This window comes from Myotis daubentonii, chromosome 18, assembly GCF_963259705.1.
Source record: "Myotis daubentonii chromosome 18, mMyoDau2.1, whole genome shotgun sequence".
Classification (NCBI taxonomy): Eukaryota; Metazoa; Chordata; class Mammalia; order Chiroptera; family Vespertilionidae; genus Myotis; species Myotis daubentonii.
In genome coordinates this window covers 1,392,833-1,415,003 of record NC_081857.1, presented here as the reverse complement: position 1 = coordinate 1,415,003, position 22,171 = coordinate 1,392,833, and the positions used below count along the sequence as shown (strand labels likewise).

Sequence of the window (22,171 nt, the reverse complement as noted above, 5' to 3'; positions counted from 1 at the left end):
GGGCCTCTGACCGGCCCCCATACCATGTCCCTGGGAAACAGTCTGTCCTCCCTGCCCACAGTCCAGGTGCCACCTCCGATCACATGAATCTATCATATTAAACTACCAAACATCTGAGCCTCATGTAACGTCAAAAGAAAGACAGAGATGGCCTCGAAGTGTCCCAGGACCTGCCAGGGCTCCCAGCGCGGGCAGGCCAGGGATGGCCGCAGCTCTCTCTGCTCAGGCGCTCCGCGGGCCTTCGTGAAGCCACCATCCACCAGCGAGACTGTGCAGGGAGCCGGCTGGCGTGGCTGGGGCTGGGGCTCCACGCTCTCCCCGGCTCTGCGGGGAAGGACGGTGAGCAGGGGCCCGTGTCTGACCCTGCACGCACAGCCAGCGTCTCGCTGCAGCAGAGTGTGCGGAACAAACAGCCCAGTGAGGTTAGAGTCACAGGCGTGTGAGCAGGGGAAGAGGCTCAGGGGTCCACCCGTGTCTGGGATGCCACTAGGGCCACGCCCTCCCGGCCACACCCACACCCGCAGTTTCTGCTCTCAGCCCGCGGACCCACCCACCGGCTGGGAAGAGGCTGGGAGACCGCAGATGGACTGGCAGACGGCGCGTTCACCTGCTGACTTCTCGCCCTCACAGCGCACTGGGCTGCCCAGGGAGCCGCCCAGCCTCCGCAGAACCAAGTCCCAGAGACCCCAGGCGGCGGCTACACATCAGGAGGTTCCAGCGTCTCTTCCACGCGGCTGCGTGTGGCACAAGGGAGACCAGGCCCACGCAGACCTGTGCCCTCACCACCAGCACGCCTGCCAGCACCCGCCCTGCACCTGGGCCCCGGGAACCCGCCTGGCACCACCCACACCCGCACCCAGGACCTGGCTGGCCGCTGTCTTGCCCAGGTCACAGCCCAGAGCACAGGGAGTGCCCACCCGGCATCAGGACCGCGCCCAGTCCTCTCCCATCTCGGCACGCCCCGGGAGCACCTGCTCCGAGGGGCCGGCAACAGTGGGGGCTCTGGAGTCCAGGAACACCTCCTTCCACGGCCGAAGGATGCCGTGACCCTTAGTGCTGGTCCCAGCTCCCCTACCGGTGCTGGAGACAAAAACAGCTCTCAAATAAAGGGCCTGAAGATCACACGCCGTCATTAAAGCGTCTGAGAGGCTGCAAAAGCAAACAGGCGTGGGTGTGAGGGAAGCAGGACAAGAAAGCCGCTCTGACAGTGGCCTCTGACCGCCTAGTTCCCCGAGGTCGTCCCGCTGTGACGTCACTGCCACGGCCCAGGCCCCGGGGGGTGGGGGGCCCTCCTGCACTGCGCCTTCTCAGGCGGCCTTGCCTACTTCCTAGGGCCCACAACGCCCAGAAGTTGAGTTTGTTCAGGCGCCGGGGCTGGGTGGTGACTCAGCGTGCGGCCCGCACCAGGGCAGCCATGAGAAGGTCCAGGTGGACACGCCTGCTTTCAGGCCAGAACCCTTTCCTGGGCTTTCAGTGCAAACCCCCGAGAGGGAGGGAGGGGGTGGGGTGCTCCATGGGGGTTGGTGGGATGTGCAAAGGCCACAGGCCAAGAGGGGCGGGGCGTCCACCCACATGGGACCGTTTCCCCAGGGAAGCCAAAGCTCTCCCCACCACACAGTGCGTCGTGGGCTCCCTGTCCGGCTGGTTGTTTGCCAAGAGCCCCTCCGTCGTATGGAATCTCTTCTTGGCCTGTCTTCGATATTTGTCACTTTCGAATCCCCTTTGTCTCTTGCTATATTTCTTTTTCATTTTAAAACTTTCCCTACTTTTCAGGCATTTATGAGGTTTATTTTTTCCTGTATTTCTTCTAGTTTAGTTTTTACTTCTAAAATAATTTCTTTAGAGTGTTTCCTGAATTCTGTTACTTTGTTTCTGAATTTCCATAATTCTAATTTCCTCTTTCATGCTTTACATCATCTTAAATCGTTTAGCTCATTTACGAAACGTTACCCTGAGCCTGTGGTCGGTCTGTCTCTGACATGTTTCTTGCTGCACACCCTCCCGGGAGAGGGTATTGGGCCTCTGTCCTTTCTCTTATGGAAACGCCAATGGCATCGACCTTGATATGCTTGTTCGCGATTCTTATGTGAACTTGTTTCCCTGAGTTTTTAAAAGGACGCTCAGCTCAGCAGCACTTCCACCTTCCCGATTCCCTGTTGTTTTTGCCTAAATTAGGAAAACGGGCCGTGCCCTCTGCCCCTTGAACTGGAACCGGCTCCTCCCGCTGGCTCTCGGTCCTGGCACGTCGGGGAGAGCTCTCAGCCGGGGCCCAGCCCACAGCCCCGAGGCCGCGCACCCCATCTCTCATGGCCCCTGCTCCCCGCGCTCCCTGGGGCGGTAGCCTCTGGCGCTCCTCCTCCAGGTCCTTCCTGAGCCCGATGTTTTCTCCATGGAAACACGGCAGCCGACGGTGCTGGGGGGACCCCATCTGCCTGTGGGGCTGGTGGGGATGTCTGGTCACCAAATCCTGTCAGGTGTTGTCCACGAGTTTTTAATGTTTTTATAGGAATTGCCGCCGATCCAATAATTATACTGCTGCCATTTTTCTAGAGTTTGGGTATCATCTTTTTATTTTCACTGAAATAGGGCAAATGGATGACAGACTTTTCAAAACTTTCTTTTTATTCCCACGGAGCAGGAAAAGGTGTCCGTATCTGAGAGCAGAAGGCAGTTATGAGGAAGTTCTGCTTTTGTGCCGTTACACGGGAGCAACGTCCTGGCGGCTCAGGGAGGGAGAGCAGTCAGTCCCTCCTCCACATGCCCAGGCGTGAGGCAGGCGCCCCGCAGTTCCCCGCTGGTCGGCCAGCAGTGCGGGCGTCAGCAGCTGGGACGAGACTGCCCTGGGGGGGCTGGTCTGCAGGAGCCGGGGGGAGTATGTTCCCCGAGGTTCGGGCTCTGGCAGCTCCTCCCTCCTCCCACGGAGACCACAGCATGAGCCGAAGTGGCTCGCCCCGGGCTGCTGTGGCCCAGCAGCAGGTGGGCTGGCGGAGCACCTGCCCTGCACCCCGCCCCCCAACTCCAGGCTCTGGGGCGTGGCCTCCCTGTGAGCACAGAGCAACAGGCCCGGAGGTGAGGGGTGCGCTTGCCCCAGGGCGCAGGCAATGCTGCCAGCCTCTCCCTCCACAGGAGTCAGCGCCTGCCGCGTGTGCTTCCGACGGGTCGTTAAGGACGGAAAGTATAGTCACCGGTGACTGACACGGCGCTCACGTGTTAATGAAAAACAACGCCAAGCTGCTGCTGGAAGGAGGAAATGAAGGGCCACTAAAGGCATCGTCATGGCACCTGACACCCGGGGCCCCAAGGACGGCCTCGCTGACAGCCTGCGGCTGGGCTCCAGGTACCGCAGGCGCCCACGAGCAGCCACTGGGCAGGGCAGTGGTCGGAGCTGCAGCAAATACAGCTCAGCCACCCTACCCCAAGCCAGGCACACAGACAGTGGAGATGGTAAACCAAGGCTCAGGGGAGAGGAGCGCAGAGGGGAGACGGGGCAGACACTACTCTTGGATGAGCTGAGCCTCCTGAGACAAGGGCGGGTCAATGTGCAGTGCTGGGCCCACGGCCGCAGGCTGCTCGCCGTCAGGGAAGGAAAATTAGACGCCACCATGGCAACCGTCAGCATCTTGGGGAGGGGCTGGCTGGGAGGCAAAGGCATGACCACCACATTCAGAGCCACGGAGGCTGCCCAGGCAGAGGCCCCATCAGGGGTGGGTGAGGACAGGAGTAACTGCCGGGAGGCCAGGAGGCCGGGAGCAGGGACGGAACTCCTAGGAACGCAGAGGAAGTGCTGCCCAATGGCCCACCTGACAGACAGGCCTCGGAGGCCAGCACGCGGTGGCAGTGGCAGGACTCCCCCGGCCTCGGAGGCCAGCACGTGGTGGTAATGGCAGGACCACCCCCCCCCCAGCCTCGGAGGCCAGCACGTGGTGGTAATGGCAGGACCCCACCCCCAGCCTCGGAGGCCAGCACGTGGTGGCAGTGGCAGGACCCCCCCCCCCCAGCCTCGGAGGCCAGCACGTGGTGGTAACGGCAGGACCCCGCCGGCCTCGGAGGCCAGCACGTGGTGGTAATGGCAGGACCCCCCCCCCCCAGCCTCGGAGGCCAGCACGTGGTGGCAGTGGCAGGACCCCGCCGGCCTTGGAGGCCAGCACGTGGTGGTAATGGCAGGACCCCCCCCCAGCCTCGGAGGCCAGCACGTGGTGGTAATGGCAGGACCCCGCCGGTGTGCTTCTGTTTCAGGCCACTCCCCAGCAGAGGCGAGGCTGAGGCAGGGACTCCGGGTTCCTGGCCTGCTGACCGCCAGCGCTCCAGGGTCTGCTCTGATGGCCCCCGTGGCACCCACTCAGCCCTTTTGTCGCCTCACAGAGTGCCCGTGTGGACACAGCCCCATTCTCACACTTTAGCTAAACAGACCTTAACTTGCCAAACTTCAACAGCCTAATCACACGCGTCCTACACTCCTGGGCAGCGTGAGCTCTCCGACTGCTCCAGGGGCGTCAGGACTCAGGTGGCCGGACGGACACGGACGGACACGGACCGACACGGAGGACGCAGGGCCCCCAGGCCAGCCCGGGAGGGCGCCTACAGCTGCGTCTGTGGGCTCAGCGGCTCACTCATGAGTTCCTGGAAGTGAAGACTAACCCGCGGGTTTCTACTTCGGTGCCTCCTTCCCAGCAGCCGCCCGCACGGCATGCACGCGGCGCCTCGGCCCTTTCTCTCCAGCCCTTTCCACGCAGCGTCGCCGTCCGGCTCAGAGCCCGCGCCTGGACGGGAGCCCTGTGCATACGTGTCAGGTAAATGGGTATCTGAAACATGCCTGTCACACACAGTAAGTACCCCTCCTATACATGTTACATCATATTTGTACACACACACAGTAAGTACCCCTCCTATACCCCTCCTATACTGCCGGGGTCCAGCCCCAGCAGGTCCAGGGGTCCCCAAAGGTGTGGACGGAGTCGGCGAAGAAGAAATGACACGGAGACAGTGTTCAGTTGATCAGCAGCCTAGCCAGGATCTCCAGCCAGGATCTCCAGCAAAGTTTTGGTCTGGATCTCCAGAGAGGTTCTGCTTCAGATCTCCAGCCAGGTTCAGTCACCAGGTTCTAGTCAGGTTCTCTTGCCATGTTCTATAGTCAGGTTCAGTCCAAGATCTATTGCCATGTTCTCTCCAGCGAAGTTCTTCTGTCTCCAGGCTCAGTGTAGGTTCTGTCTTCTGAATTCTGTCTCCTGAGTTCTGTGTTCTGCCGTCTTGTTACAACTGTATTTATACCAGTTGATTCAATCCTATCAATCTCTATTACAAAGGTTAGGGCGTTTCTTATCTCCATTCCAGGGAGTAAAGATTATGTAGCTTAAGCATGATTGTTCGTAGTTAAAGTGATTAATTACCCGCCTGGCACTTAGTTGAGGGATTTTATTCCCTCCCTAACTTCAGGGGAAAATCCCTACCTGGGGATTCAACCTTTCTCGGAGAGGTGACCTTGGTTAAAACACAGCGCCAAGAAGGTGAGCAAACACATTAAGAACTGTATGCCATATATGCCAGGTCCCTTGAAACAGCAAGGATGGACCGGCTCCCGGCAAATTCCCCCTTTTTTATTTTTTAAAAGCAAGCATTAAAAAGAAAAACCTCAAATGCTCTCTTATATCCATTTTAAGAGTAGGATTGGCCCTTTCCGCTATTACCTGAGTCCTGATCTATCACCCCAGGGAGAGCTTGCCAATCCTGCACTTTCCCAGGGTAGAAAGGCTGCAGTGGGGTTAAGGATAAGGCTCCTTGGGCCTACCTTCTCCCATGCCATTACATTTACCTTTCCTTCCTCAGAAAAGCATGGACATACTTCTTGTATAAAACGTTCTGTCTGACTGGGAGTAACCTTAATTCCTCTGCTAGCAAGCATATATGTTAAAAGATCAATACAGAGTCTTATTTCTTTGGACTCAGTATGGCACATCTTCTTAATCTAAAGATCAATACAGAGTCTTCTTTCTTTGGACTCAGTATGGCACATCTTCTCAATCTAAGTTCTGTACTATCTACCTTCTTACCCTACTTATCCTCTGTAGGGGGGTTTGCAGCACCCTGGTGGAGTCCTATCCGTCCCGAGTGTGGGGGTTCTCAATGGAGGGGGCTTACCTAGGGGAATCCTGTTCCAGGGGTTCCCAAAGGTGTGGACGGAGTCGGTGAAGACTATCCACCCTCTTCCTACGGTGGAGTCCTATCCGTCCCGAGTGTGGGGGGGCTTACCTAAGGGGTCCCTGTTCAGGCGCCATATGCCGGGGTCCAACCCCAGCGGGTCCAGGGGTCCCCAAAGGCGTGGATGGAGTCGGCGAAGAAGGAAGGACACGGAGACAGCGTTCAGTTGATCAGCAGCCTAGCCAGGATCTCTAGCCAGGATCTCCAGCCAAGTTCTGGTCTGGATCTCCAGAGAGGTTCTGCTTCGGATCTCCAGCGAGGTTCTGTAGCCATGTTCCCTCTGCAGTCAGGTTCAGTCCAGGATCCCTTGCCATGTTCTCTCCAGCGAAGTTCTTCTGTCTGTAGGTTCTGTGTAGGTTCTGTCTTCTTGGCTCTGTGTTCTAAGTTCTGTCTCTTTCTGTCTTGTTACATCCGTATTTATACCAGTTGATTCAATCCTATCAATCTCTATTACAAAGGTTAGGGCGTTTCTTATCTCCATTCCAGGGAGTAAAGATTATGCAGCTTAAGCATGATTGTTCGTAGTTAAAGTGATTAATTACCCGCCTGGCACTTAGTTGAGGGATTTTATTCCCTCCCTAACTTCAGGGGAAAATCCCTACCTGGGGATTCAACCTTTCTCGGAGAGGTGACCTTGGTTAAAACACAGCACCAAGAAGGTGAGCAAACATATTAATAAAAGTATGCCATATATGTCAGGTCCCTTGAAACAGCAAGCATGGACCGGCTCCCGGCACTATACATGTTACATCATGTTTGTACACACACACAGTAAGTACCCCTCCTATACATGTTACATCACGTCTGTGCACACACACAGTAAGTACTCCTCCTATACACGTTATATCATACCTGTGCACACACAGTAAGTACCCCTCCTATACATGTTACATCATGTCTGTGCACACACAGTAAGTACCCCTCCTATACATGTTTATATCGTGCCTGTGCACACACAGTAAGTACCCCTCCTATACATGCTATATCATGCCTGTGCACACACAATAGGTACTCCTCCTATACACGTTATATCATACCTGTGCGCGCACACAGTAAGTACCCATCCTATACACGTTATATCATGCCTGTGCACACACAGTAAGTACCCCTCCTATACATGTTTATATCATGCCTGTGCACACACAGTAAGTACCCCTCCTTTACACGTTATACCATGCCTGTGCACACACACAGCAAGTACCCCTCCTATACACATTATATCATGCCTGCGCACACACACAGTAAGTACCCCTCCTATACACATTATATCATGCCTGTACACACACAGTAAGTACCCCTACTATACACGTTATATCATGCCTGTGCACACACAGTAAGTACCCTTCATATACATGTTATATCATACCTATGTGCACACAGTAAGTACCCCTCCTATACACGCTATAACATGCCTGTGCGCACACAGTAAGGACCCCTCCTATACACGCTATATCATGCCTGTGCACACACAATAAGTACTCCTCCTATACACGTTATATCATACCTGTGCACACACACAGTAAGTACCCCTCCTATACACGTTATATAATGCCTGTGCACACACACAGTAAGTACCCCTCCTATACACGCTATATCATGCCTGTGCGCACACAGTAAGTACCCCTCCTATACATGCTATATCATGCCTGTGCACACACAGAAAGTACCCCTCCTATACACGCTATATCATGCCTGTGCGCACACAGTAAGTACCCCTCCTATACACACTATATCATGCCTGTGCACACACAGTAAGTACCCCTCCTTTACACGCTATATCATGTCTGTGCACACACAGTAAGTACCCCTCCTTTACACGTTATACCATGCCTGTGCACACACACAGCAAGTACCCCTCCTATACACATTATATCATGCCTGCGCACACACACAGTAAGTACCCCTCCTATACACATTATATCATGCCGGTACACACACAGTAAGTACCCCTACTATACACGTTATATCATGCCTGTGCACACACAGTAAGTACCCCTCCTATACGTTATATCATGCCTCTGCACACACAGTAAGTACCCCTCCTATACATGTTACATCATGTCTGTGCACACACAGTAAGTACCCCTCCTATACATGTTTATATCGTGCCTGTGCACACACAGTAAGTACCCCTCCTATACATGCTATATCATGCCTGTGCACACACAATAGGTACTCCTCCTATACACGTTATATCATACCTGTGCGCGCACACAGTAAGTACCCATCCTATACACGTTATATCATGCCTGTGCACACACAGTAAGTACCCCTCCTATACATGTTTATATCGTGCCTGTGCACACACAGTAAGTACCCCTCCTATACATGCTATATCATGCCTGTGCACACACAGTAAGTACCCCTCCTTTACACGTTATACCATGCCTGTGCACACACACAGCAAGTACCCCTCCTATACACATTATATCATGCCTGTGCACACACACAGCAAGTACCCCTCCTATACACATTATATCATGCCTGTACACACACAGTAAGTACCCCTACTATACACGTTATATCATGCCTGTGCACACACAGTAAGTACCCTTCATATACATGTTATATCATACCTATGTGCACACAGTAAGTACCCCTCCTATACACGCTATATCATGCCTGTGCGCACACAGTAAGGACCCCTCCTATACACGCTATATCATGCCTGTGCACACACAATAAGTACTCCTCCTATACATGTTATATCATACCTGTGCACACACACAGTAAGTACCCCTCCTATACACGTTATATAATGCCTGTGCACACACACAGTAAGTACCCCTCCTATACACGCTATATCATGCCTGTGCGCACACAGTAAGTACCCCTCCTATACATGCTATATCATGCCTGTGCACACACAGAAAGTACCCCTCCTATACATGTTATATCATGCCTGTGCACACACAGTAAGTACCCCTCCTATACACGCTATATCATGCCTGTGCGCACACAGTAAGTACCCCTCCTATACACACTATATCATGCCTGTGCACACACAGTAAGTACCCCTCCTATACATGCTATATCATGCCTGTGCACACACAGTAAGTACCCTTCATATACATGTTATATCATACCTATGTGCACACAGTAAGTACCCCTCCTATACACGTTATACCATGCCTGTGCACACACACAGCAAGTACCCCTCCTATACACATTATATCATGCCTGCGCACACACACAGTAATTACCCCTCCTATATACATTATATCATGCCTGTACACACACAGTAAGTACCCCTACTATACACGTTATATCATGCCTGTGCACACACAGTAAGTACCCCTCCTATACGTTATATCATGCCTCTGCACACACAGTAAGTACCCTACCTATACACGCTATATCATGCCTGTGCGCACACAATAAAGACCCCTCCTATACACACTATATCATGCCTGTGCACACACAGTTAAGTATCCCTCCTATACACACTATATCATGCCTGTGCGCACACAGTAAGTACCCCTCCTATACATGTTTATACCATGCCTGTGCACACACAGTAAGTACCCTTCATATACATGTTATATCATACCTATGTGCACACAGTAAGTACCCCTCCTATACACGCTATATCATGCCTGTGCGCACACAGTAAGTACCCCTCCTATACACGCTATATCATGCCTGTGCCTTAGAGGCACATGGTGTTCTCTCCCACTGTTTCCAGGAAGAAGTCCCGCTCTCCAGCCTGGTCTGTGAAGCCTCGTGGAGGACAGGCCTTCCTACCTCCATCACTTCTCCATTGGCGATGGTTGTCTTAGCCCCCTGACGCTGTAACCACAGCCCCACATACACCTCCTGTCCCACCACAGCCAGCACCAGCCTTTCCTGCCCTCATGCCCCTCCCGACTCGGCCCCTGGCGTCAGCCCTGGAGAAGCCGGCACCTGCGGGCAGCTGAGAGGGGAGCGCGGGCCGCCGGCGGGAGAAACAGGCCGGGCTCTGGCCCCAGCTCGTCCCAGAAGGGGGCTTGGAGTGGCCTCGGACAATCCTTCCTCCTGAGCTGCGCCACCCTCAGTGCAGGTGGCGGGGAGACGGAAGTTTAAACACACCCAGCACAAGGCCCGCAGTTTATGCTCAGCACGTCATGTAGCCACATCTCCCAGCTCGCCTGACCCCTCCAAGCCCGTCTGGCCCCGTCTCTGCGCCCACAGCGCCAAGCAAGCCCTGCCCTAGGCACAGCCGCACAAGGAACGTACCAGGTGGACCGGTTAATAATGCGGATTTTGTAATCAAGGAAAACACAACAATTTCAGGAGAAACATCAAAAGTGCTTTATCCAAAGTACTGTCCATCACTAGCTACACATTCCCCATCTTTCAGGTGATTTGTGGAGACCGTCCCAATAGAGCTCTTCTTGTTTTGAGGCAAACCATTCAGAGACCCAGCTTTCCACTTCTTCATATGTTTTGAAGTGCTGCTCAGAAAGTGCGTGTGCCATCGAGGTCTGGTGAATACGGCGGGTGGGTTCATACTTCACAGGCAAAACCTTTTAACGTGTCTTTAACTCGTTTTGAAGTGTGTGATGGTGAGTCATCCATCATGAAGCAAAATTACTTTGTCATGTCTCCTGGTCCGTTCTGGTTGTTTTACGATCAATGCGGGGTTCAAATTGATTATTTGTTGTCGGTAACGATCAGTATTAAGCGTTTCACCTGGTTTTAGAAATGCTAAATACTGGTAATACACCACATAATACACCACACCTTCCTGATCCCACCAAATACAGATCATTGTCTTATTTCCAAAGCGATTTGGCCTTGCAGTCGATGTTGATGGTTGACCTGGATCAACCCATGATTTTGTGCGTTTGGGATTCTCAAAATAAAACCACTTTTCATCCCCAGTCACAATTCGATGCAAGAAAGACTTTCTTTCGTGCCGTTGAATCAACATTTTACTGATGACTTTTCAGTTTTCCATTTGTCTTTTGTTCAGTTGATGTGGCACCCATTTTCCTTCCTTTAAGATCTTTCCTGTTGCTTGTAAATGATCGGAAATTGTTTCTGAGCAACGTTTAATCTTTCTGCAAGTTGTTTTTGAGTTTGACACGCATCTTCATCCAATAATGCTTGTAATTGTTGGTCTTCAAACTTTTTCGGTTGACCTGGAAGTTCATCTTTCACATCGAAATCATCACTGTTAAAGCATTTAAACCAGCGTTCACAAGTATCTTAAGATGGAGCATACTTAAGATGAAGCTTTCAGCAGCACTTTTCTTCAAAATAAAGTAATGAATTAAAAGTTCCCACAAATGCTTTTTTTTGACACAAAATTCGACATTTTTAAGTGTAAAAATATCTATGATGTTAACATCTTCAGAAAATTTGACATATGAAGTTTTGAAGCTTGCTGTCAATACAACAAAATAGCATACATATCAAATCGCATATATATCAGCATATGTGTAACTCCATCTACTGAAAAAAATCCACATTGTTAACCGGTGCACCTGGAACATCAGGGAACAGAAGGCGGCCGCAGAGCGGCTGTGTGAGCAGAAACTCCTGGGCACGCCGGGCAGGGGCATTCAGTGCCGAGCACTGATGAGGAGCCGGCGGTGCGGCTCTGAGGCCGCCACGTGGAAGCGCCACCCCCGCTCTGCCCACCGACCCGGCTCGCCTGGCCTGTTCCCCCCGAGCTCCTCACACTGCTCCCTGAGTTGAGAACCACCTGGGACGGTTTTTGTTTGTTTGTTTACAGTTGGAAAAACCCATCTAATGTTTTTAACATTTATTTTATTTTTCCCTTCACCATTTATTTATTCCCTCTAGCCCTCCCCGCTCCCCCATCCCCCACCCCCCATCACCACACTGTTGTTCAGGCCCAGGAGTTCTCTCTTTTCTTTCCTGTTTTGCTCAATCCCTTCACACACCCCCAGCACCTCCCTCCCCCGCTCAACATACCCCCCAAGCCCTCCCCCTCCAGAGCTGTCTGCCTGCTCTCTGAGTCGACTGCTAGTTCAGCTTGTTCATTAGATTCCATGCCAGTGAGATCATGGGATACTTGTCTTTCTCTGACTGACTTATTCACTTAGCATAATGCTCCCAGGTCCCTCTGTGCTGCCTCAAGTGGTGCACGTTTCTTCCTTTTCACAGCGGCATAGCAGTCCCTGGTGTAACCGGACCACAGCGTTTTCATCCACTCGTCTACGGATGGGCACTTGGGCTGCTTCCAGATCTTGACTATTGTAAATTGTGCTGCTATGAACATGGGGTGCATGCATTCTTTTGAATTAGTTTTTGGATTTCTTCAGATAACTTCTCAGAAATGGAATCACTGGGTCATAGTAAAGCAACGTGTGAACACCGTTTGCAGAAACATGGAGTAGACACGCTTCTCCCCATTCCTCCTGGTGGCAACAACCAGAACCTCCAGGCTTTGTGTACAGAACACGCGTAAGAAGACTGACAGACGGAGAGAAGGCGGCAGCCGCCGAGACCCCAGCACCCTAGGGACCGCATGGCCGTTGAGTTCCCTGGGTTTTCTCCAGACCCCAGGCTGGTTGCTGGAGAAGCCGCGACCCAGGGACGCCAGCAGACAGACACACACGCCTGCTTCCTCCAGCCGGAGGCCCGGGAGGGGCGGCCTCGCACGGCAGAAACTCACAGACGGCAGCTCTAACTTCAGCCGAAAGCCAGAGAAAGCAACGTGTCCTGCCCCGTCCCCGGGCAGCCACCGCCACCAGAGGCTGTCCGCGCCAGGCGGTGGGGGGCCCCCTTCTTCCTGGGGGGTCACAGCAGGCTGAGTGGGGCAGGGGACAGCCTCCCTCCCCGGCCACAAGGCGCCCACCTCCTGGCTGGTGTCAGAGGCGGCCCAGCAGCGACGAGGAAGAGCCCACGTGAGCCACAGGACACATGCCTGCCCCCCGACAGTGGGGTCAGCTGAGGCCCATAAGTCATCTGGGCCCGCCAATGGCCGTGATTAGATGCCCCGGCCCCGCCCAGCGCACCGGGGAGGGTCTGCCTAAGACAGAGACTGAAGATCCAGAGCCTCCTCACATAGCACCCAAACGGTGCAAGCACCCACCCTTCCAGGAGCCAGAACGTCACCCTGAAGGAGAAAAGACACCCACACGCCGTGAGCGCCCGCCAGGCCTCTACTGCAGCTTCACGAAACACACGGCCACAGGGCCAGCCACGGCCAAACCGGGGCCCGCCCGCCACGGCCCTCCAACCCGGGCCAGAGCCCTCCCCTGGCCGGCTGGGCGCCGCACCCTTCAGTGCCCAGGGCTCTGAGGGCCCCGTGCGACTGAGGGCCCGGTGCGAGAGCAGCGGCTCCTATGGTCACAGGAAGTTGCGGGGATCCCATTTGAGGTGCTGCAAGATTCTTGACCTGCAGAAGGAGAAGGCTGTGTTTAAGTGACCTTGAAGCCAAAGGTAGTTTCAATCGTAGTTAAAATGAAAATTTCGACCATATTTAGACCCGGGTGCCGAGGGCATGGGGTGGGACGGCTGCCGAGTGTGCGGGCAGGACAGGCGCAGGCCTGCGGTCGGCGGGAATGGAGCACGTGAGTCCGGTGTGTCTGCGGGAAGGGCTGGGGGCGAGTGGACACTCACTGTCACTCAGCCCAGGGAGACAGTCATCTTCCAGAAAAAGAAAATGCTTTCACGTGAGCACCTCTTCCCACACAGAGGCCACATTAGCAAGGGAAGGGCGCCCGCTCAGAAAGAAGGCCCGACCACGGCGACCCCTGCGCTGGGGCTGGCTTCCCTCCAGAGGACTCTGGGCCAGGGGCTGGGAGGCCAGGGAGAGGGCCTGGGCGTGGGGGTGGGGTGCGTGGGCAGGAGGGGTGGGCGGGAGCCAGCCAGGAACAGCCCCTTTAGGAAGCAGCGTCTCGAAGCCTCTCCCGCCCAGCCCCTGCGGCTGAACCTAATGCCTCATCCCCACACCCAGAGACCATCGGGCGGCCCAGCACGATGCAGCCGGTCTGCGGCCCCTGAGGACAGGCGGCAGCGCCTGGGTCCAGGCGTGACCGCGACGGGAGGCGCTGAGACCACGCCTTGAGCAGACCATGTGCCCATCCCACACCCCTGGGAAGACGGGCCTCAGTCTCCTCGTCTGCAAAACGGGCACGCCTCCTCCTGGGCCGCTGCCAAGGCCAAACCGCTGACGCGTGGTGAGAGCCGTCTTCCAAAAGGCACTGCCCAGCCGTTCCTGTGAGTGCCCGCCACGCGGCCAGGGTCTGGCTGGGGCCTGTCCATCCGCCGATGTGCCAGTCACCCCGCCGCTCCACGCAGCAGCTTCCCGTCGGTGAGGCTCCGAGCGGAGCACCTCACTCAGCCGTGGGAGGCGCCTGGCGAGGGGGAGCTTGGCGTGGTGCCCGGGGCACAGCGAGAGCGTTCTCGGCGCCGCGCCTGCAGGGTCCGAGCTCTGCGGTGTGGACAGCACAGGCAGCCGGGGGCTGGCCTGGAGGAGCGGGTAGTCCAGACCAGACCGTATACAGGCAGAGCCGGCTGGGAGGAGCAGCAGACACGCGGAGACTCTGCAAGCAGACCGCCTGCCTCCAGGGCGCTCCCTGGGCACAGGGTGCCCTGGGGCAAGGGCCCCCTTCCTGCCGCCCCTCGGTGGGGGCTCAGGTCTCATCCGGTCGAGGCGGGTCGTGTCCACAGCCCTGGAAGCACCGCAGCTTCCGGAACCCACGGGCGGTAGCACCGTCCCGGGCTCTCCCGATGGAGGGACCGCGAGGGAGTGAGATGTGCGTCTCCCTGCAATGCAGCAGGAAGCACCGGTCCCTCCCAGCGGGAGGCGTGGGTTCACTCCGGGCGCAGGGCTTGCTGGCAGGGCCTGGCACGTGGTGCTGAGAGCCAGCTGCTGCCCTGCTCAGAAGGAGACACGATGCTGATATAAAAACTGAAAAGGGAAATGGATGCATCACAAGTCTTCATTAATCCCACGACCCAAGACTCCTTCTGCTTAAAGAAATATTTACCCAAGGAATTCAGAGAAGGAGGGTGGAGAGCGACAAGCAGCGCACTTAGAGGCTGTGGAGTGACCCTGACGGGGACGGAGGGGCCGGAACAAGTGGGACCGGCCGCACCAGACGCCGTTTCCCCTGCTTATTCCTCCCAAGGAGCCCGGCAGCTATTTTAAGCCCACAAAGTAGTCACACTGTCTGACTTGCTACTTTAGGAATCGGAGTCGTTCTACGGCCAGGTCTTTCCCCAGGAGATAATGCAGACAGTGGAGATAATGTAACGTGGAGATAATGCAGACAGTCCTCGGACTGCGTCGGACTCGACACACATCATTTCGTGGTTACATCACCATCTCCCATTTATTTATTAAAAAAAAAAAAAGTTCCCGTGAGTGGGAGGGGCAAAAAAAACAAAGTTCCGTCATGTGGACGTATGTGCATATGTGCATCATGTTTTTTATTATTTATTTGCCACACGCAAAGGTCAGGAATTGTTATCTTTCTTTTAAGTTTTTTTCTGTTTCCCTTCATGACTGCTGTGTGTGTGCTCCATGTGAGTGGCGCAGGTGCTTATGTAGGCGGGTTAATCGCCGCAGGAACGGACCTCCGGCGTCACCGGGGACCCACATACACTAGTGGGCCTCGGACTCACAGAGCAGAGCGTCATGGCTCCAAGATGGACACGTAAACCACGATTCACGGGACTACCAGTAACGACGGGCACAGCGGCTCTGGGCCAGGCACTGCGCTGCGCACTCTCACGCGTGACTCCCTCGCCCGCCGCGGCTGGGACAGGCGTGTCCTCTGTTCACAGGCGGGATGCTGACGAGAGCTTTGAGTCACTCGCTAAGGCCATGCAGCAAATGGGCACAGTGGGACTGGAGCCCAGACACAGTTTAGCTCCCGGATCCATGCTATGCTGTGCTGTCAACCATATTCATGCCATAAAAACTATAACACAGCCAATCAAAAGAAATGAAGCAATAAATTAGGGGGCAAAAGGTGTCAATTCATTAATGAGAACACAACAGGTCAAAAATATGTTTTTACTAATAAATGGCAACTATCTACTCCTGAAACTGGCCACATGTTCCATTAACCAAAGGTTCTAATTGCATTGCATGTCCAACACTAGAATTCCATTTAATTCAGGAAAAAGCTTCCTGGCTCTGCCTTCGGAAGTAGGTGTCATTGAGGTGGGAGTGGGTGCCTCCCGGATCCCAGGGGAGTCCCTCAGGTCCCCGGGGCCTGAGCAGTGCAGGCCTAAAGCCAGGGAGGCGCAGGGAGGAGCCTGGAGCTGAGGCACCCCCCACTCGGGCAACACAGGAGGGCGCTGGCAGTCCTTGTAGGGAGAATCTTGGAAGTTACATTCATTCATTCATTCATTCATTCACATTTTCTATATGCAAGAACAGCACTCAGCACCACAGAAGAGAGGGGGCAAAGTGACAGGGACCCTGACGTGACAATGGGGGTGAAATCAGACGGGCAGGCAGCTCTAAGCCACAGCAGGTCTGTCGGTCCCTTCGACACAGAGGAGGGACTGGAGACATCACTCCCCGTGACATGTGGACGGCCTGGGCAGCAGTGGGCGGTGGTGGGAGGGGCGCTGAGCCCTCCCTGGGACTGAAGCATCAGGGGGCGTGTTCACACAGAGACCCTGAATCTCACACGAAGAATTTGGATCTTCTGGTGTTCTAAGTAGGAGAATGACAAGTATATTTCAGGGAAATTAACAGCAGAAGTGTATAAGGTAAAGTGGAGGCCTTCAGAAGGTCCCCAACAGTGTGACGCGCCCCTCAGCGGCTGTGGGTGCTTTCAGACGGCCACCACCTGCTGCTCTCAGGCTGCGGGCCGCCTGGACCTGATGGGAGCCACGCTCAGAAGCTGAGACAGGTCCTACAGGGCCGCAGTGACCCAGAGGGAAGAGCTTAACCTGGTGGCACTCGGTGACCTACAGCCTGCTTCACGCTGCCACTCACCCGCGCGCTCTCTCACAGTGGGAGCCTGACACTCCCCATCGAGACGTGGCGTCCACTTCTCCTGCCCTGGAACCTGGGCTGGCCAATGGCCTGCTGTGACCAACAGGACCCTGGGTCGCCTGGAGGTCATCGCTGCTCCAAACACTCCCTCTGAAAGCCAGCTGCCAAGTGAAGGGGCCCTGTGCCGTGAGGAAGCCCGAGGACCCCGTGCCAAGGGCGGCACGTGGACCAGCCCCGCCACAGCCGAGGGCGGCCCGTCGATGGCCCCGCCAGCAGTGCCTGAGACCGAAGGCCAGCCCCGCCCCGCCTGAACTCCCGACCACGAGTCGCCGGCAAATTGAACAGATGCCGTTCAGGGCCACTGGGTCTGGAGGCAGCTTGTGAAGCAGGCGTAGATAATAGCCCGCCTGAATCCAGGGAGCCAGGAGGAGCCCTGCCCTGTGCTGGTCCAGCCATGTGACCTTGTGCCCATGACCTCCCCTGGGGACCTCACCCTCCTCACGGCACCATGAGGAGGCTGTGCGAGGTGAGCTACGGTGCTTTCCCCTGACAACCTGCACCCTGCGGCCTGTCCCTGCGTGCGGCGCCCGTGCCGGGCTGGCCGGGAGCGCTGTGAGCGCGAGGTCGGCCAGAAGGCCCAGGCCAGGGCGGGTGCTGCGCGTGAGGAGCACTGAGGCCACGCCTGAGCAGCACAGGCTCGCCACAAACCAGCTGTGACCATCACTTGGGCATCAGGTCTGTGGCTCCGGCCAAGTCCATCTTTCCCATCCCCTTTTTTTTCATCTAAAAAAGGCAGATAACAGGAATAGTCCTATTTCCACTGACGAAAAGTCTTCCTGTGTGAAAGTCCCGTGCAAACCCAAGCCTCCCTCCGATGGGGACACAGCTGCTGAGCCTGGTGGCGGCGCCCTTAGGTGTCCTCCCCGAGGTGAGAGTCGGCTGATGGCATGGCCACCAGGAAGGGGCCCTGGGAGAGAGAGAGGCAGGCACCAGGTCAGGGAGCCCAGGCAGCGTCCCTCAGGGGCAGCTCCCAGCCAAGGGGGTGCTGGGACCAGCCCCGCACTCAGCGCCCAGCCCATCTCAGTGAGCCATGGGCGGGGAGTCCAAAGTCAAAGCTCCAGGTTTCGATTCCGGGGTGGCCGTGCACGTGGGGGAAGCACGCCCGAGCCCGCAGCCTGGCTTCCAAGACAAGAGGACCCCACCGCTAGGGAAGCAGCGAGGACTGCGTGAAGCTCTGCAGGTGCAAAGCACCTGGGATTCTGCTTCATTAAACACGGGGTTTAGTGACCTGCGCAGAACCTGACCCCACGCCCTTCACCCGGCCACAGCCCTCCAACCCCTCGGAGCCTGGAAGCCAGCAGCACCGCCTCCGCTTGCTGCTGCCAGCCTGCCAGCCCTGGGGGGAGGGCCTGGCGCTCGCCAAGGGAACCTGGCCTGGCAGCAGCAACACATTTCCATTTTACAGCTGGTGCTTTTCCAAAGCAAGCGAGGCTCTTAACCCTGAAGTCGGGGTGACTGTGGTTCCACAGACGCCCTGGGGAGGGTGGGGACAGCCTGGGCTGCTCGCCAGGGGCACGGGGCACAGCAGCTTCTGCTGGGTCTTGGCTGACAGTTTGAATACGCAGGGCCCAGGATCAAGGATTGAAGCTGGGAATTAGGACCCAGCCCTCAAAGTCAGCCTGTCCTTCCCCTCCACCCCGTCCTGCTGAAAGCAGAGCTGCGCCCCCTGCCCGGGGCTGTGTGGGAGCCCAGCCCTGACCCCCTGATGGAGCTCACCAGGAAGTCACCACAGGAACTACAGCAACCCCCAGACACCCCCAGAAAAGACGCCAGGGGAGGGAGGGCAAGGCCCAACAAGTTGGAACCAAGCCTCAAGCCCAGTGCTTCCCCGTCTGGTCTCAGCCACCTGCAGCAAATCGAGTGGTGTGCTCATTAACCGCCCACCGTCCTGGCTCCCCCAGATTCACCAAATTAGAACTGGGGGTGCCAAGAGACAGACCTTCGTCTGGTGATTCTTATGCACGTGAGGTTTTGAGATCAAATGCAGAGACTGTGAGAAAAGAACAAAAAGGCTTAAAAACATTTAAACTTTATCTCTCTTCTTACCCCATTCTTGCAAAATGGAGCACCAGTGAACCAAACAAGACAAACGCCAAGCCCCCAGTTCACGTATGTCCAAGAGAAGTAAGTCAAGACATTGTTGGAAACTCATACTTTAAAATTTAAAAAACCTGCTCACCAAGGCAAAGGCCTGGACAAAAATCAACCCACACATCCCTCCTTAGACCGACCAGACCTACACGAGAGAAGCAAGATCAGATCTCGGCTGCGGCCGCTCTGGCCCAGCCCCACAGGGATGCGGCTCTGCCTTCCGCGCGGGCTCGAGGCCGGGCCGGGGTCCCTGCAACAGCCACGGCGCTGGGGCAAGGTCACTCGGGCAAACGGGCCGATTCCCATCCCCACGCCTCCAAGAGGCCTCGGCACAGCTGCCTGCAAGGGCCAGGGCCGCTCTCACAGGGTGTCTGTCTGTCCAACGGCAGGAGACAGCCACTGGACGGTCCGATCCTTCATGAGACGCGACTCCTGCATCTCCACGTCTGACGGGCAAAGGGGATGCCGAGTGGCTCCCTCCACGTGGACAATACCAGCTTCCCAGGAGGGGCCCCCAGGTGCTGGGCAAAGGAACCCCAGCTGTGATTTCAGAAACCAGACTCCTCATTGAGAAGCACACCATGGTGGCGGCCGGGGCGGCGGCCGGGGCGGGAAGGGGCATTCACAGCTGAGGGGCCAGCGCTGAGGCTCCCACCCCCCTCCCCAAGGGCAGGGGGGGGGGGGCTCTGGCCCAGCCTGGGAACACTAGTCATCCCCTAACTGCTCCGCCCACGCGGGTCCCTGCCAGCTGTGACACTTAACATTGTGCCACAAAACCAGCAGAGGGGTGTCCTCCCCCCGGCCCCTTCGGCGCTGGCACTCGCAAAGGCGTCTTGCAAACCAGGCACCTGGGAGGTGCCTGAGAGCTGGGCCTGGGGCCTGACCTGCCCCACGGGTGTCACTGTCCTCAGGAGGCGCAGGTGACCCCTGAGGAAGCCCTTCCTGAAAGCCCTCCCCCGGGATCCGCAGGTAAGTAACACCAGGGCTTCCCTACACCGACGCCGAGGACGGGGTCCAGGCTGTGCTCACCCACCAGGTGGCCCTCCTCAGGGTGAGGGTCTGGGAAGTAACTTCATCAGTTATGGGCCAGAGAGGACAGGGGTCTGCAGGGCGGAGGGGGGAGGGGGAGGGGGAGGGGGAGGGAAGGGGAAGGGAGGGGGGCCTGCAGGGGGAGGGGGGAGGGGAAGGGGGAGGGAAGGGGAAGGGAGGAGGCCTGCAGGGGGAGGGGGAGGGGGGAGAGAGGGAGGGGAAGGGAGAGGAGAGGAAGGGAGGGAAGAGAAGGGGAGGGGAGGGGGTCTGCAGAGGGGAGGGGGTCTGTAGGGGGAGGGGGGAGGGGGCGGGGGGAGGGGGGAAGGGAGGTCTGCAGGGAGGGACAGCAATACCGCTCAAACTTTGCGGGGCTCCCCGATCCTGGGCAGGAGCCGCGGCTTCCACAGAGAGGGGGCCCCGCTAGCAGAGGCCCCGGCGCCCCCCCAGGTCGCGGCGGCCCGGCCCTACCTTGGCCTCGAAGCAGATGCCGTGCTGGAAAGCGTCCTCGTTGTGCAGGGGGATCCGCAGGTCGTGCCCGTCGTCCACAAGGTTGTACTTGGTCTTGCTGGGCATGGTGCCCGCGGGAGCTGCGGGGCCGCGCAGGGGCGGCTGGGCGCGGGGCCCGCGCGGCACCGGGCGGGCTGGGCCGCAGTTCCTGCCGCGAGGAGGCCGGGCGGGAGCAGGCGGCGGCGGGAGCGGGCGGGCGGGCGGCCGGGACCGGGAAGAAAAGGCGGCGGCGGCGAGGGCGCCTGTCACGGAGACGCCGGCTCAGCGAGGGCCGCTCCTCCTCCGGCCGCCGAGGCCCCGCCCACCTGCGCCGAGGCCCCGCCCCGCGACGAGGCCCCGCCCACCTGCGCCGAGGCCCCGCCCCGCGCGTCAGCGGACCAGGAGCGCCCCCCGGCGGCCCGGCCCGGGACTCCCCCTGCGCGCGCCGGGTCGCGGGGACCCCGGCCGGGCGCTGCCTTTGTCTCACGGGCAGGTCCCAGGTGCGGGCGGGACGCTAGTGCGGCCCCGCCGAGCCCTGGAGTTGGGTTTGGTTCCGTTGTTCTGGTTTGTGTGATGGAGGGCGGTGTACTGTTCGGTTCTGAGCGTTACCAGGAAGGTCCAGTGCTGTCCGGACATTAATCTGAGGCCCTCCCTGCAGAAGCGAGCCTGGGCCCGCGCGGGGCTCTGCTGTGCGTTGTCCGGTGAGCAGCGCTCCATCCTCCGTCTTCGGAAGAGCTGGGGCCGTCCGCCTGCCCTAGAGGCCCGGCCACTTCCCTCCTCCGCACGGAGTTTTTCCCGTGAAAGCCGTGCAGGTGAGGGGCCCGGGGCGGGATCAGTGACCACGTGTTCAGCGCCCGTCGAACCCCGGCACAGGGGCGGGGCGCGGCCCTTCACCTGGCTGAGTGGGCTCCCCCAACGTCACCAAGAAGCAGCCACACCCCTCGGGCCACAGCCAGTCCCGCGAGGCCACTGCCAGCCCCTCCCGGGAGCTCAGCGCCTGAGACCTGCCCGAGGCCTCTGGACACAGCCTCCCAGGACCTCAAACCCGCGACCGGGGCTGCGTGTGAATAGCTCACAGGAAGCTCCAGCAACACCTCTGGCCAGAGGCTCGGCCTCCCACGCGCTTCCATGATGGTTTACGTGAAAATGCATCTTGCACAATCACAGTTCTCCTCTCGTCCTTTCCTAGAAATTGCCGACTCCTTACCTACTGAAAGCGCTGGGAAGGTGTGGCGTCCTCTGGGTGTGTGTCTCCTTAATAAGAGCAGGCTGGGGCTGGCGCGGGTGATCGCATGCATCATGCTGCACAGATTACCGTATTCCTGAACATTAGCAAGAGCCAAAAATAATTTGCACGGAGGAAATGCACCACCAGCCTTTTTATAAATACAGACA

General features: G+C 57.2%; 1 protein-coding gene across 4 annotated transcripts in view; it reads right to left on the bottom strand.

Moving 5' to 3' along the window:
* LOC132221064 (carboxyl-terminal PDZ ligand of neuronal nitric oxide synthase protein-like) overlaps positions 1-21,090 on the bottom strand; it is a 126,168-nt gene extending 105,078 nt beyond the window's left edge. For 2 of the 4 annotated variants that reach the window (XM_059674987.1, XM_059674989.1), the window contains exon 1: positions 20,759-21,090. In XM_059674987.1, the coding sequence (XP_059530970.1) occupies positions 20,759-20,863 (105 nt within the window). In that variant the 5' untranslated portion in view covers positions 20,864-21,090. The remainder of the gene's footprint in view (positions 1-20,758) is intronic. The other 2 variants (XM_059674991.1, XM_059674988.1) reach the window with 2 other exon arrangements.
* Positions 21,091-22,171: the final 1,081 nt, after the last annotated feature.